Below are 16,455 nucleotides of genomic sequence, written 5' to 3'. Positions count from 1 at the left end.
CCCAGGCACCGCCATGCACATGCCAGCCCTCCTGCCACGGCGCCATCCTAGGGACTGACCAGAGAAGGAAAGGCAGTGTGACCACCAGCTGCCACAGTGAGGCCTTGTCTGAAATGAGTCTATAAAAACCAAAAGGAGTAGACATTTCTAGCTGTTTTCTCTCCTGAGAAAAACATAATCAGCTCAGTTTGTTTTCTCAGTGGATAAAGAGGGGACCATAAAATCATAAAATATTACAGCTTGTTAGAGGCCTCTCGGATCCCCTGGCATAGCCTTCTTGTCCCAGAGTCTGTCCGTGACAGAGCCAACACTGGTCCCTGGACTTGTAACTTCCAGGATATTAAGGTTCAGAGAGGTTAAGTAACTTAGCCAAGATTACAGAGCAAGTAAGTGGCTCAGCCAAGGCTCAAACCCAAGGGTGTCTTAGCCACTCTGGGATACTACACATTCCCATGGAAAGGCTAGGGGGCAACTGGTGTGAAAATCACTCTATAAATGCTTGACTTGACCCCAGGTGCCAGCTGCCTGGGACCCGACTCTCCATCACTATTTCATGTACCAGGTTCCAGGCAGCTCCTTGTAAGAGATCTGGTAGATTTGTTAGTTTGTTATTAGAACTCTTACGGTTCTGATAACAAAGATATCAGTACTGTGAAAATAAGATAAAGAAAATAGAATTAAGTTAGCCTCATACTACAGAGTTTCTAAAACAACAGAGCTCTCCCACAGAAAACGTAACATGCACCTGACAAATCTGGACAAATTGTCTGGAATTACTTCTACTCAGCATTTTAATGTATAGCTAAGTCTGAAGTCCTGATTTCTTTAAATATGTTAACACTAAGTATATAAAAATCAGTAGCTATGATCTGCTCTTGGGGCCACGTTAGGTGTCAACCACGCTGCTTCACAGATAACACACAGAAACCACCCATCCCTCACAGCAAATGGTCCACGGCCAGGGAGGCACAGGCAACTTGAAGCAGATTGTTTTCCTAGATGGATTTCTCCCCTTATATTTTATTTCCCATTATGAGGTAGGGAATATGTACATTAGACTGTGGTCTAAAATAGAGAACGAGATAGATCATGCGTGGCTTCCATTCCTTCTGGAGGTCAAGCGATGGTCTGTCCAGGTGAGCGCTGCTGGTCCCACATGCGCCTGAGGCCCGGCGGAGGGTTGGAGAAGGGCATTGTGAGGACAGTGAGGGTGACTACAGCCACCAAGCACTCGGCCTTTACGGTCACAGGGCCTGCGGGGAAAACCAAATCTGGCTCTCTTGCCTCCAGAGCCTGTGCTGTTTTCACTGTGCTATGCTGTCATGTTTCTAGAATGTTATTGTTGAACAAAATAAGACTCCCAAATTCATTACAAACTACATAATCAAGTGATATTTCAAAGAGCATTCTTTGCTAGCTTCTTCATAAACAAAAGCCACTTGAGCTCGAGTTGGGTCATCTTCCTCCTAGCTTTGCTTTCTCTTCTCTCCTCCTGGGGTACTTTGGAGCAGAGTGTGATGGCAAGCTCTCCCTCTATTACTCAGGCACTTTGCAGGGAGGACATTCGGCTAAACGCTCAGGCTATTTACAGCCCCGGGAGATAAACCACCAGCTTGTTATTGTTACAAGTGGTGAGCTGGCATCCTGCGGCCTGGAAATCCCAACAGTTTGGCATTGGGCAAAATGAACGTAATCTAGAAAATCCTGGAGCTCAGGCCTCTGTGGCCAGCTCACTAGTCACACGAATGGACTGCTGTGGTGAACTGATGCTGTGAACTGTATCATAACCCTGAGATACTCCCCCAGAAAAAATGATAAAGAAAGCAGCATGAAGTGAGCATCATACTACAGTGTCTAAGACAAGGTTGGCCCGGTTTGTCGAGCGCAGTGCGTCATGTACTATTGTAAAAGTAACACAGCCCACTTCTCAGTGATCTCAGTCAGCAGCAAGGAGGGAGGGAGGCCAGAGAGACTGCCCCGGGAACACTGAGACAGCCCCTTCCAGCTCTGCAGCACTTCAGCTGCCCCTGAGATGACTCTGGATGAAGAGCATGTTGGATCCTGGCCCTGCATCTCGAGGTGAGCCAGTGGAGCTGCAGGGCCTGGAGTGCTTTTATGTCATTTCTTCAAATGAATAAGTGATTTTCCCTTAATGGATTTTTTGAATAATTTAAGTTAAAATTACTATACATGCAGAGAGAAATTTCACTAGGAAAGTTTTAAGCTTAAGTGACAAATATAACAGTTTTTTAAAAATTTCCAAATGTTGAAATTAAGATATCTTAGGTGGTGTGTTAGAGTGCCATCGAAAAGAACAGAAAATCCAATCATCTGGGCCTACCCCGGGCATAACGTGCAGTCTTTCTACTACAGACTGTCCAGGCTTCCCCAGATAACAGGTTTCCTTTCTCAAGGTTTGGTCTGGATGCTAATTATCCTTTGTTGTGGGGATCCCTGTTTCCAGATGGATTTATTATTATTGATTCTCAAACTGGAAAGAACAGAATGAAGATGACAAAGGGAACGCAGCTCATGGTGGTGAGAAGACGGGAGATGGAGGAAGGCACGGGAGGTGCCAGGTGACTCTCGGCACTAGACTGGGAGGGTCAACACATGGTCACTGCCCCGAGAAGGCTTCTGCCCCAGAGAAGCCCACGGTCTGGTGGGGAGACAGACCCCCACAATCCCAATATGTGTGACAGCCACAGCACAGTACAGTGGAAAGAACCAGGGCGTGGGAGGCAGAGCCGAGTTCTAACCCCACGTCCTCTGCTTCCCAGTCGTGTGAGCACTCTGAGCAGGGGCTTGTGAGGCTGAAATAAAATTGTGTAAAGCACCTGGCATGTGAAAGGCTCTAGATCCGAGGCATTCATCACTCTTACTATATTCCAGTGAAGATAGATATGTAAGGCATGTGGGAACCCCGAGAAGGATCGAGTAGCTCTTCTGGGGTTGGGGCAGGCTTCCTGGAGGAGGGGACGAGGAGGGCTGAGGGCAGACAGATGTGCTCTCACAACCACTGCCACTATCATCAAGAAATCATGAAGATCAGGCCTGGTGCTGGGCAAATGTCCTGTGTTCAGAAAGAGAAAAAGGATGACATACTAGAAATTGCATACCAGTTGGCATGTGGTCAAACCCCAGTGAAATTATAGAAAAGATTATGAAGAGGGATGTGTGAGCATTTGGAAAAGTAAGAGGTGATCAATGAAAGCCAACACAGGTTCTCTCAGAACGAGCCCATAAGCTGATTCCCTTTCTTGGGAAGGGTGAACAGGTTGGCCAACCACAGGAACGACCCCCCGTCCGCGATCTGTGGGGCGCAGTCATGGGTCTGATGATCTCCTCCACGATGTGCCCGCAGAACAGCACCACTCAGTCCCATCACTGCGACCGGGGAGCCCAGGGCTTCACCCCACCAGTCCGGGGAGCCCTAGGGAACTGCTCACCTCTGCACCCAGGGAGCCCCCCCAGAGCCCCTCCCAGTCTGACCTCTTTTCTTTTTAAAATCGCTTTAAAGTCTCTGTCTCTCCCCCTGCCCAAGGGTACTGGTGGAAACCTAGGAGTGGGCACAGTGCTTTTGAAAGTGTTCTCTGGGAAGCAATACTGTAATATCTGTGTATCCTGAGGTCAAACAGGCAGAAACAGGATCCCTTCAAGCTCTTCATGGGCCCAAGGGGCTCTTATTTGGGGATGCCTCAGAATGTACCAAGTGCGTTGAAATACACCCACCTCGCACACCTAATATAACTTTTACTGTAAAATTTTTGAAAGGATTTTTAATAATTTTGTGTTTGAAATTACTTGGCCAAGTGCAGCACAATTAATTTATGGTTGGCTCTGGTTTCTCGGCAAACATCAGGCATGTTCAGGAATTCTTGTGAAGTGAGAAAAATGTAACCTACAAATTGTTTTCAAAAGTAATAACGTTTTTTATGAAGACTAAATTTAACAATTAATGAATTCGACAAAATGTTACACTTTGTAGAAATTTAATTATATACTTAAAAATTTTGACTTTGCAGTTTTCTTTTCATATTTTATAGCTAACAAATTTTTTTAGGCCTCAAATACTTTTCATAAACTCCTGAAAAGCTTGTCAGCCCCAGGCAGTGTGCTCGTTGTCCGAGGACTTAAAGGGCCTGAACAGCAGGCACGAGCGTCTGGACTCTTTCCCCAGAAGGACCAGAAACGGTACTTAGAATGTCACCTCTGGGGCGCTGCAGGAACTTGACTGAGATGGCTTTGGGAATGTACCGTCTGTTCCTGTGTTAGGTTACTGTTTTGTGCTCTGGTTCACTGAAAAGTGGTGAGTGACATAGAATATACATGTTCACAACCAAAATATGATTTCCCCATCCGTCTGGATACATGAGACTCGAGCAGCGCACGTGATTGTTCCTCGCCCCCCGCACTGGGTTTCGGCTCTCCTGCCTCACCCGGGACACCTGGCAGGTCCTCATGCTGGCCGGGGTGGGACTTACGCCTAAGCAGGACTCACACCTAAGCAGTGGACATGTGCCCTGGTGCTCAGATTATTCATTTGGGTCAGAAAATCCAATTTCAACACAACTAGTCATTTCTCCTGTTAGAAAACTGGTTCAGGGAGTGGCCAAAAGACTTGTTGGAGGCAGACCATCCATGAGAATAATAGGAAACAGCACACGGTTCTCACATAAGAGCAGTGCTTCCTGGTGACATCACAGAAGCCTCTCTGCAGTGCCCACATATGGACTAAAACACCCCAGAACCTCTCCTGCAGGCCACAGGGTCCTCTGTGTGGCCTCAGGTGGTCAAGACTGGAGACTTGGGCTTAGCGGGTAGAGAGGCCTGTCAGGCTGCTGGCTGGCTGCGTGGTCCAGCCCAGCTGACGGCCGGGAAGGACGCTGCCCCTCTCCCCATGGCTCAGGCGCAGCAGGGAGAAGAGGCATCGCTCTGGCCCACACAGGCCCGATTTCTACCCACTTCTCAGCTCCTGGCCTCGGCCAATCGGCCTGGTCAGATATCCATGGGGCCGCACTTCCCTAGTGGAGGGGTGACTGCATTGAAAATTGATGCAGTTGGTGAGCCCATTTCTCCACTGGGGTCTGGGTGGGCGAGTCAGGCTGAAGGCGGTCTGCCTCAGACCCACAGGGAGGACACTGGAACTAGGAAGTTACCCGTAGGTCTGGGCTGGCTGCGGGCTCCAACTCGGCTTTACCAGAAGGCCCTACACTGGGGGTATTGAGCCCCGGAGCAGCCAGCAGTGAGTGGCTCCTGGCTTCCCGGGAGGCGAGGAGCCCTGTGTGCCTGACCCCTCTGTCAGGAACCCCAGTGAGGAGGAAGGGAGCAGGGAGGGGACTTAGGCCCCCCAAACCCGATCGCCTCCAATGCTCACCAGACATCGGGGTCTGGGGGCCCAACACCTGTAAACTCTGTGTTCCCGCTGCCCAAGCCCCTTCTCGCCGAGGCCTCCTGCCTGCAGGGCCTGTGGGCCTTCCACGCCCTGTGCTGCTCCTCTAGGGAGCCACACAGACTCGGCTCGGCCATGGCAGCTGCGCTTTCCTGCATGTGGGACGCTCTGGCTGCAGCTCCGCCGACAGTGTAAATATATTCTTCACAGAGATGAGGTCGGGGCGCTCCCTGCACTCACAGCCTTGGTGCCGCTGAGTTAGTGTTGGCTTGCTGCTCCGGGCAGGGCTGCCCTTTCAGAAGGAGCGCCAAGTGAAACCCCGCCGGGTACTCCGCGCTGCTCCAAGGAGAGCCCTGCCCACCGCACACTGAAGATGCAGCTTCACTGACAGAAAAAAAAAAGGTTTCCATTCTTCATTCCCATTAGTCTTTGTGGCCCTCTCCGCTGAAGTTCTGACTTTCACAGTATGCCTTTATGGAAAACATCCATCGGTAAATAATCTTATACTTAGTCTTGGAAATCCGAAAGCAAATACAGTCGCTTGTTTGGGGCTAGGGGATGGCGGGGAGTGGACAACTTCAAAACTACCAGCTTTCATCTATCGAAGGAAAGAAAAAAAGCACCCTCTCTGGCACCTGCCCTGGTCGGCCTCGTGAGGGGTGCTGTGTTCGGGAGACCCTCAGAACAGGTAGGGTTCTTTCCCCCTGTTTACAGAAGAGATGGAGGCTCAGTAAGGACCTGCCCAAAGTCACACTGTGAGGAGATGCGGCCACCGAGCTTTGAGCTAAGGGCTCCTGACTCCGAGTTTGGGGTCCTGTCCCCAGCACACAAACGCTTCTTGCACAGATTCCTGAGTTAATGTCTGACACCTCGGCTGACCCCCAGCAATGACATTGTGTATACGTAACAGGTGTAGATTTCTCATCAGAGGAGGAAGTTTTGCCTCAGCCGTTTTAATGGAGCCACATGATAATCTTACTGCTGCCGTTTTCTGCTGCTTTATCATTTTACTGCTGCCAACTTTTCAACGCCAAGTATTTTTCTGACTAATTTTCATCCATCATTTAATTTTCTGACTTTTGCCACTAGTGCCTTTAATAAGAAAAGGGAACATGTTTGAATGCCGGAGATCTTCTAGAGCTCTGCAAGGGTATCTGAGAGCTAACTGTCTGGAAACATTCTTGATGGAAAGTCCTCAGTGTCATGTGAAGTGCAGGATGTAGGAGACGTATGGAGATTTTTTTTAGTAACAGCAGAAAATACTAAACACGTCTACACTATTTTGCACTTACTCCATGATTCTAGAAAGCATGTCATACCTAAAAAGCCTTCAAGGAAAGAACTGCTAGATTTGCCTTTTAAAAAAAGGAAAGGAAAGATTCTCCATCATAAGAAACACTAAAATAGTTGTAAAATAGTCGAAATCGTTGTAAAATGGGCAAAGGACACCAAAAGGTAAGCATAGAAGAAAAACAAATCAAAGATTTAAAAAGGCATAACACCTTGACAGAGAAGAAGTATAAATTCTTATTTTTCTTAACCTGGCTGACCGGCAATGATTAAGACTAGTTGTAGGGACACAGGGAGAAGTCAGCCTGGGCCCCCTACCCTGGAGTCCGCTCCGGTTGAGGAAAAGGATGAGGGCTTTTGAGTGTGAGCTCTGGACGACCACTGGGTTCAGATACCGCATCTGCCCCTGCCGGGAGGGAGTGTCACCCAACGTCCCCATGCTCCAGTTTCCTCATCTGTAGGGTGGGGAGACTACTAGCTACCTGGCAGGTGTGTCAGGAAGATCTCGGGTATAAATGCATGGATGGGGCATGTAGTAAACGCCCAGCACATGTTGGCTAGTAGAAATATTTTATCGTACCTACCGTTCCAGTCAAGCCTCTCTCAGAGCCAGGGTTTCATAATCTGGGGTTTGGAAGTCCATTTACCTTCTGATTATAAGCAAGATTGTGTGTCTGTGCATCTTTCTAGATAGAGGGTCTGGAGCTTCTTCTCCCAAACTCTTAAAGGGATTGGTTGGCTCCAAAACATTTAAAAACACTTGCCTTTTAAAAACAGCCCTTTGTAGAAACGTCAAAGGTAAAGCTGGAACCACTCAGGGAACCCACACAGGTAGCGTAGGCTGGGAGCCGCGAGGCTGACCGGCTACCCTCCTGGCGTCCTCGAAGCTTCTCCCCATGCAGCGCCGCCTTCAAAGCTGGCCTTTCAGCCTGAGAATCCATGGAGCCCCACGGCGGCTCTGCAGGAAGAGGCCTGGCTGCTCGTTTTCAGTTGGGCGTTATTCTGCAGGCTTCTGCCGGACCTTCTGTCACCAGCTTCCGCATCGAACGGCCTCTCCTGTGCTTCTGACTTGGTATCGAGCTGGGAGGCCTCCCACGCCCGCTCTGTGCTCTGCTACAGCTGCCGGAGACAGACTCCCATTCTCTGCTTTGGTCCCCGGGGCCACGGGCTGAACACAACCAAAATCTTTCTCTCCTTCATGAATGTTCTTTCTGGAGGTCTGGCCTCCCCTTCCCAGGACGGAAGAGGCACAAGGCAAAGAAGGAAGCAGCTGCTTGTGCCACATCTGCTACCGGGCGGGTGCTTGGGGCCCTGGCCATCCCTTGGGGGAAGGAGGCTGGCCAGCAGGTAAATGGCTGGAGGATGAAGGGGGAGCCCCAGCTAGCTGTCAGCGGTGAGCACCCACGCCCACCTTTCTTCTCGGTGCTGTTGAGCGCTGGGGACAGAGGGGTGAGCAGGACAGCCCCTGCCCTGCCGTCAGGTTCCAGGTGGGGATGCTCACGCACATCTGTGAGGCCTCAGGAAAAGCCCACTTGAGGTGTCCAACAAAGACCAAACCCAAACTTGTCCTGTTTAACCGTCAGGTGTGGACTAATCCAGCCCAATCCCAGCTAGGGAGGAACGTGAGAAGTCTGATCTACACAGGAAAAGCTAAATGCACCCGTCCCTGATGCCTGCCCTTTCCGCCCTCCCCCACACACAGGAAGGACAGGATTCCACAGGAACTCAGGCTGAGAGAAAGCTGGTGAAGTCAGCTCCCCGCTCGCTGGGCATGGGAGCAGCCCCCGCCTGCGCTAGGCTTCCACTGCCCGGCACAGGACCTGCTGGGACCGGGACTCAATAAACAGTTGTTGAATAAACATACACATTAATAGAATAAGATGGAATTTTCTTAGGACGTTTGGTCTTAACCATTCTCAGTTTAGGATTGTTCTGAAGAGAAGCTGAAGCTATGTGTGGTGATTTTATTTATTGTAAAATACACAGTTCAATGGCTAGGTCTTGAAAAACTTCGGAAGTTTTCTCAGATCAATAAGGAAGAAGCCAGCTTATCTGGCCCTTGGTGACTCGGGTTTGTACCCTCTTGCAGACGTGACCAATGTCCAAACACAGGAAATCACCAGGGGAAGTGGGGGAGGGATGTTGAGAGACCTACGGTAGCGACACCCATCCCTTCTGACTGGGCTGCCCAAGCTCGGGGACGTCACAGATCACAGAACCCATCTCGTCTCAGTTTCAAAAGAGAGCCATGGATTGGAAGGTGCCCTAGACACCATCCTTTAAGCGCATGGACCTCGAAACACGGGCTCTGAGCACCTGGCCTTCGGTGAGCCTCCTTTGGAAAATTTAGATGGAGCTGAACAGAAACTTGGCCCCCCCAAAAGGTCTTTGGAGGCCAGCATCTGAATCCCAGAAATATCCCGAAACCTCTGGCTACAGGTTCTGGGCATTGCTTGGGCCCCTGTGAACCCCATTGAAGTTCACTTACAAAAACTGCAGCGACTGTCACCAAGCACCGTCGCTGGGAAGGCGGGCGTGGAGTCAGCCGTGCTGGGAGGGGCAGCGAGCCCGGCTCACTGACCGGGCGGAGCCCGCTCGGTGCTGACGGACGCTGCTGTCTCTCAGCAGGCTCACATCTCTTTTTGCCAATATAACCAACTTAAAAGAAAAAATCACTCCAGGAACTGCACACAAACGATCCAAGCAATCCTTACAGCCCCAATGAGGTAAACATGATCTCCCTTCTACAAACTGGGGAAACCGAGGGCTTGGAGAGGTAAGGAAGCTCGCCCAAATCACACCATGGGGGAGTCAGGGGTGAAAGTGTGCCCAGAACCCAGGCATCCAGACCCCTAGCCCTGGGCTACCCAAATCAGGCCCGTCACCCTGCAGGTCTGTGGCTTCCAGCCGGAATCCTGCCCGAGGCCGTGCCGCGCGGGTCGCAGCCAGGGGTGGGGGGAGGGGGAGGACGTGGCTCGGCGGCCGGGCAGCAGGGAGGTCTGTGACGCCGCCCCCCTGTGTCCCCAGGCCCCTGGAGAGACTGCCTGCAGGCCCTGGAGGACGGCCACGACACCAGCTCCATCTACCTGGTGAAGCCAGAGAACACCAACCGCCTCATGCAGGTGTGGTGCGACCAGAGACACGACCCCGGGGGCTGGACTGTCATCCAGAGGCGCCTGGATGGTTCGGTCAACTTCTTCCGAAACTGGGAGACGTACAAGGTGAGGACTGCCCACTTGAGTGCCGGGGCCCTCGGAAGGAGGCGCCTGCTGCCCGTCAGGGCCCGTGTGGCCCAAGGGAGGAAGACACTGACGGGGCCATTTCTGCAAACCCACCAGGGTTGCGGGGACCAGCCGCTCCTTCGCTGCCCCACTGGCAACTGTGGCAGGACAGAGACAGGGGTTCGGACCACAAAAGCCCCACGAATGGGGTGGGAATTTCGAAATGCTGGGGTGCAGTAGACCCTCACCCCAGCCAGGTGTGGGGAGCACCTTGGTCCCAGCTGGGGCTCTCAAAGGGAAGACCTGTCCTCACAGCCCAGAAGGGGCAAGTCCCAAGGCTCCCAAGCCCCGGGAAAATCTCCCACACAGCCCATTTTGGGGAACTGTGGGAATACTTGGGTCCTAATTCCAGGGCTCATCCTCTGGGCTCCCAATTCCTGGGAAGTTGAATGCTCTTCCTTGTAGGAGGAAAGGCTGCAAGGGCTCCACCCCACACCTGTCTCGCTCCTCTGAACAAAGAAGTGGTACCGAGGACGCGAGGGCAGCTGAGTTCCCTGACACCTGCCACACGCCAGGCACAGCGCTGGGTGCTTCCGTTCCTTACCTCCTTTGCTCTCACATCAACCCCAGGAGGGAGAGACTGGTCTGGACCCAGTCTACAGATGAAAAGGTGGCACAGACAGGAAGGGGGAGAGCAGTGAATACAGCCTAGGCCTCTGACACCTGCAGAGCCGACAAACTCCCTGGACCACGACACCCACACGTGGCTTTGCCATGCCCCGGTCCTGTCCTGCTTGCCCTCCAACCCACCTCCTGACCAGCCTATGCCTTTGCTTTCTCCTCTTTCTCCTCTGCCTCCTAGTTGAGAGGTTCCTGAAGACGCCCTAACTCCTTCCGCCTCCTTTCCACATTCTCTTCCTCAGAGCAGTAGGTGCAGTGGTTAAGTCTGGGTTCTTAGTTCAAATCCTGGCTCACCCTCACGCACTCTGGGACCCTGGGCCTCCCCAGGCCTCAGTCCACCCACTCTAGGGAGGATAATGATAGTACCTAGCTCACAGAGTTGGCATGAGGGTGAATAAAATGACCTACGGAAAGTTCTGCCAACAGTGCCAATATACCGTAAGTACTCACTAAATACTAGCTATTATTATCATTAATGAATCCACCTATTTTTCAAGACTTCAAGTGGCCACCACTCGGCTGATGACACCCAAAAATACTTGGAAAAACTATAACAAATCCACTGGATTCTAGACCTAGGAGGGTGCCCAGGTGGATGTGGCATGCCTTTGTCACAGCTCACACATGTGCATTAGTTTACATGGGACCCTCACACACAGCCCCTTCCCAGAGAAGGGAACAGAAGCTCAGAGAAGGTAAGGGAATTGTCCCAGGAACTCATGTTGCATGCCTACTGTGTGCTAGGCTCTTAATTTACCATATTACGTGTGTCCTTATAGCAACCCTGCAGGGAAGGTAACATAGCGTCTCCCACATTCACACGATGCCTAGCATGAAACAGGCACTCTCTAAATAGTCTTGAGTGTTGCATGACTGAGGCTCAGATGGGCAAAGTGACTCATCAAGTGACAGCCAGGTGGGGGAGTGGGGAATTAAATGCAGGCCTGCCTTCTGCTCTGCCTGTTTCCAGGTCTCTCTGTCTGGCGCTGAGCAGCTGACAGCCGGGCCCTGCTGGCTGAGCGCACTACATACTCCTCACTAATGCTTGCCCACGTTTTCCCCAGCAAGGGTTTGGGAACATCGACGGCGAGTACTGGCTGGGCCTGGAGAACATTTACTGGCTGACGAACCAAGGCAACTACAAACTGCTGGTGACCATGGAAGACTGGTCTGGCCGCAAGGTCTTTGCAGAATATGCCAGCTTCCGCCTGGAGCCTGAGAGCGAGTATTATAAGCTGCGGCTGGGGCGCTACCATGGCAACGCTGGTGACTCCTTTACCTGGCACAATGGCAAGCAGTTCACCACCCTGGACAGAGACCATGATGTCTACACAGGTAGGACCAGTGGCGTCACACCCAGGTGCAGGGCAGGGGAAAGAGGTCAAAGCCGAGCCTCTGACTCCCAGGCCCGAGAACGGGAAGATCCCAGGGCCCAGCTGCCCAACCCCGTTCCCATCCCCTGAAGGCCCACTCCTTTGTCCTCTGCCCACAGATCCCCTTCGCAAGGCTGGGTCAGCATGGCATTTACAAAAAGGGGAAGGTAAAGAGGTACACAAATTACATATCCGAGGGCCACTCTGGGCCAAGCTGGACATTGTACTGGGCTGTGCACTGCATCACTCCCTGCCTGAGGCACTGGGTGTCACGGCGACATGTCCCCATGTTACACCCTGGCTAACAACGCTGCCCCACCTCCTACATGCCTGTGCCCTTGGGCACGCTGTTCAATCTCTCTGGGCCCGTTTCCACATCTGGAAATAAGAACATACCTACGTAGCGGGGTGGTGAGAAGGGAGAATGTGCCTGAAGTGCTTCGTCTGGGACTTGGCGGAGTCAGGCTCTGAGTGGGTGCAGTCTCTAGTGTGTACTGTCAAGGCAGTGCTATGGGAAGCTATGAGAGGAAACCAGGTAGGAGAGATGAAACGACCTGTCCAAGATCACATGCCTCAAGTCCAGGTCTTTATTAAACAAAAAAACAAGGGAAAAAGCAAAAAATTGTAAGAAACACACACAGTCCAACCCTGAGTCCAGACATCAACCCCCGACATTCATCTCAAGGCTCCACACCTCAGTTCCTTGAGATGAGGGCCCCTGGGCCCTCGCTGGTTGGTCCCTGAGGAGCCAAGCCCACCTCCAGGCCAAGGCTGTTCTCATGGGCAAACCCAGCCCCCTCCTGCCCCAGCTCCCCTATAGGTCCCAGTCTAAAGGCCACAGCCTCCCCTTTGACGACTGTCCCAGGAACCACCTGCACTTCATTGGCAAGCCCGGCTGCCTACATCCTGAGGAGGGATCCCTACTCCAGGTCCCTACAGCAGCAGACTGTTCTCACCACACTGGGGGAAACACCAACACCTCTACCTACTCCCTGGTGCAGAACTGACCCTGCCGCAAGGGCCCCGAGGAGGCAGCGTGCCATCTGAGGCCGGGGCTGCCGAGGCTTCCGGAAGAGCAGGGCAGGAAGATGACCCTCATCAGAACTGTCAGACTCTGGGGACAGAGAGGCTGGTTAGAGCATTTCTTGAGGGCCATTATGGGGAGCAGGGAGCAGACTCTTCTGCGACCCCAACTGTCAGGCCTGTCCAGCAGCAGGGTCGGAGGATGTGAGGCAGTGAGCTCCCTGTCCCTGGAGGCATGCGGGGCAAGCTCAGGAGGGCCGTCCACTGGCTGACGGGAGGCTGGCTGTGGCGTGCCGAGGGTTCTGCCCTCCAAATCCGATGCTGCCGCTTGGACCTCGTGGCCGCGGGTCATGGCCCAGAGGAGCCAGAGAAAAACTCTGGGAAAACCTGGGCTGCTGGGGTTCTGGGGGGTGCCTGGGGCTGAGCCTCCTCTCGGCTTTCTGCCTCAGCCGGCCTGCTCCCTCCTCACCTCGCCCCAAGGCCTCTCCTGGAGCAGAGCTGCCCGCCCCATCGGGCCCCCAAACCCACAAACTTGACTGGGCAGCCCTTCCCCTGAGTGGGGTCTCTCCCTGGGTCTGACAATGTCTTCCCCCCCCCCGTCCTGGGAAGGGCGATGCCCCTGCACGCCCGCTTGTACCTTGCCCACACTTTTACTGTTGTTCCGAACTGCTTGTCCTTGGCAGCAAAATCCAGCATGATATGATAGTGCCAGAAACTTTATGAAAATATCTTGCTTTTGTGAAAAAAAAAAAATTGTTTTTGGCTGGAATACAGGCTTGGGAGGAATAGAGGAACATTTCATCTTAAACACTTCCTTTGTCATTCTATAAAGACTCTTGATCTAATAGTTTCAGCTCTTAAAAAACATTCCTAAGAAAAACTGGCCCTCTACCCGCCCACCTCAGGTCATTTCTGTTTTGCTCCCTGGTGCTTGCTCTGCAGTGAGCCCTGGGCTAATCTGTGGCCTCCTTCGGTTCCCACACGGGTCCCGTGCTGTGCGGGGGCAGAGCACTCATCCTTATTTTACCATGAGAATTCAGTGGCTCAACGAGGCTAAGTTGCCTGCCCAAGATCACAGAGCTCGTTAGTCAGCAGGCAGGTCTGAGGCCCCGTCCCCTCTCAGGCACCCTTGGTCCAAATGCCTCCACAGGGGGTCCCTCAGAAGCCCCCCGAGCAGACGGTGGACACGGGTAGAACCTCCTCCCTGAGACCTTCTCGCTCTTTCTCTCCTGCAGGCAACTGTGCCCACTACCAGAAGGGCGGCTGGTGGTATAATGCCTGTGCCCACTCCAACCTCAACGGGGTCTGGTACCGCGGGGGCCACTACCGGAGCCGCTACCAGGACGGAGTCTACTGGGCTGAGTTCCGAGGAGGCTCCTACTCGCTCAAGAAGGTGGTGATGATGATCCGGCCGAACCCCAACACCTTCCACTAGGCTGGCCCCCCTCCTGAGCCCTCGTGGCCGCCGGGAGCCTGCCCGGCTGTGCTGGCCCAGCACAGAGAGCGCCGCCTTCCAGCTCACCTCGGGACTGGGAGGACTGCGACGCTGGACTCTGATTTCCCAAGTCACTGCGGCAGATGATACAACTGAATCGAAGCGGTATTCTCTGTTGCTACTACTCTTCTCCACATCGGACAGCCCCTCGTGTTTCCAGACAGGACAGGACAGCAGACAAGTCTTTCCTTAAATAACTTAAGCCCCAGCAATAAAAACACAACTGCAAAACACCTTCGTAATATACACGTGTGTGAGCCGACCTTGTGCACTTATGTGTATACCATGTATATATGCATTTAGATATATACACGTGGCGTATATCTAGATACATATATAGGTTTGCCTTATATACCTAAATACAAGTATATTCAATTCTCAGATGCTGAGGCTGTTACCAACAGCTCTGCTCTTAGGAGAAGAGCATTTCATTCATGTTGTATTACTTGAGTCTAAGGGCAGATCACAGACTGTGTAGCTCTCATTCAAAGAACAATCCTTGGTGTCCACAGGCCTGGATTCTTCCAGGACTGTCTACAGTACTATTCTCTCACATAGGGGTTCTCAACTTCCTTGCTTAAGATCCCCCTTGGCACCTAACCCAATTTCAAAATCCCCGTCCCTCTTTATTTCTATACTTCTCCTCATTCTCAGGACTTTTCACCACCCACCCATCCACCCACCTATCCATGCATTCAATGCCATTCAATTAAGTGCCTTCCGTGCTCCAGTCCCCGGCCACTTGTGTTCCAGGCACCTTTTCTGCTCTTCTCTATTCCTTGCCTACTTACTCCTCACCTTTTCTGTCCCCCTGTGCTTTCTTTCCAGGCAAGATTCCTTAGCCTCTGAGTAGGAAAGCATGGACTCCACGTGGTCAGGAAAGGGAAAGTCAGGCCCAAAAGCTAACTCTTGGCCACAAGGATAATGGTATTTGCAGTCTCGTATTTTCCAGTCACAGTTTAGCCTACCTGTCATTTTAACCTTCACAGAAATAATAACCTACCTTGCCAGCAGATATTCGATTGAAGAGAAGTCATCATCCAATCATTGGGGACCCCAAATGGCTACATACCAAAGGTCCCATGCTCTCAGGCTGACTAGTGTCCACATCTCGTCTCCAAACTACACTTCCCCAGAGATCAAGCGCCACGAAAATGAGAACTAGCCACTTGTCGTGAGTTACTGAATAACCAGGGGCCACGGAGCCCTGGGTCAGCGCATCAGAGTGCAGCGGCTTTCTTAGTCCTGTTTAGCCACGGAGCATCAGGCTCGGTACTACCGGGACTCCTGCCAAGCAGGGAGCAAGGGATGAACAAGAAGATGAGACCCTCCTAGAGGGCACGTGGGTCGGGGTGGGCGAGATGTTGGAACGTTCGGTACTGTCCGCATCTGGCTGTGTGCCTATTACCTCAGCAGTCTCACAAAGTGTTCCATGTAGCATGTTTTGTGTATATAAAAGGGACTTTTTTTTTTTTAATATATTCTCAGATTATCCTTGTAATGACACATCTGCAATAAAAGCCATCAGTGCTATTTGGATGTATCTACACTGTGCGTTATTGTTTTAGAATGCCTTCCTGGGACCTCCGATATCAGAGCCTCTGAGTAAAACCAGGAAGATTCATCCATGGAAATCAATTAAATCACACTTTCCCTATCCCTGGTTTCCAGCTCTGCCCTGAGGAGTCCCACGACAGTACCTCAGGCCAAGATGGCTTCCTGGAGCCCCACCTCTTTACGTCTAGCTGCGTCCTGGATGTCTCTGCCAGACACAAGCAGTGCAGTCAACACCTGAAGCACCTTTCCCCAGGTCTGGTCTCATTTCACCAAATGGTACCATCTACTCAATTGCTCGGGTGAGAAGCAAGGACTCCTCCCTCCCCCTGGCCAAGGTCGACCCACCCCTCCATGCAAGGCCTCTTCTCTGCCTTGGTGTAGGCCCTCCTCCCCTCTCCCCTCGACCACAGCAACAGGCTTCCC

At 52.2% G+C, this 16,455-nt stretch overlaps 2 protein-coding genes across 26 annotated transcripts in view; one reads left to right on the top strand and one right to left on the bottom strand.

Annotated features, from left to right (window-relative positions):
* The window catches only part of ANGPTL2 (angiopoietin like 2), a 34,012-nt gene extending 17,994 nt beyond the window's left edge, over positions 1-16,018 (top strand). Inside the window, exons 3-5 of the mRNA XM_059925632.1 lie at positions 9,710-9,903; positions 11,649-11,919; positions 14,216-16,018. Coding sequence (XP_059781615.1) covers positions 9,710-9,903; positions 11,649-11,919; positions 14,216-14,415 — 665 coding nt within the window. The 3' untranslated portion in view covers positions 14,416-16,018. The remainder of the gene's footprint in view (positions 1-9,709; positions 9,904-11,648; positions 11,920-14,215) is intronic.
* The window catches only part of RALGPS1 (Ral GEF with PH domain and SH3 binding motif 1), a 286,233-nt gene that overhangs the window by 117,430 nt on the left and 152,348 nt on the right, over positions 1-16,455 (bottom strand). The gene's annotated exons all lie outside the window — the stretch shown is intronic.

This window comes from Balaenoptera ricei, chromosome 6 (assembly GCF_028023285.1).
Source record: "Balaenoptera ricei isolate mBalRic1 chromosome 6, mBalRic1.hap2, whole genome shotgun sequence".
NCBI classification, from domain to species: Eukaryota; Metazoa; Chordata; class Mammalia; order Artiodactyla; family Balaenopteridae; genus Balaenoptera; species Balaenoptera ricei.
The sequence above is the reverse complement of the archived record's forward strand: the minus strand, read 5'-3'. Positions and strand labels throughout refer to the sequence as shown.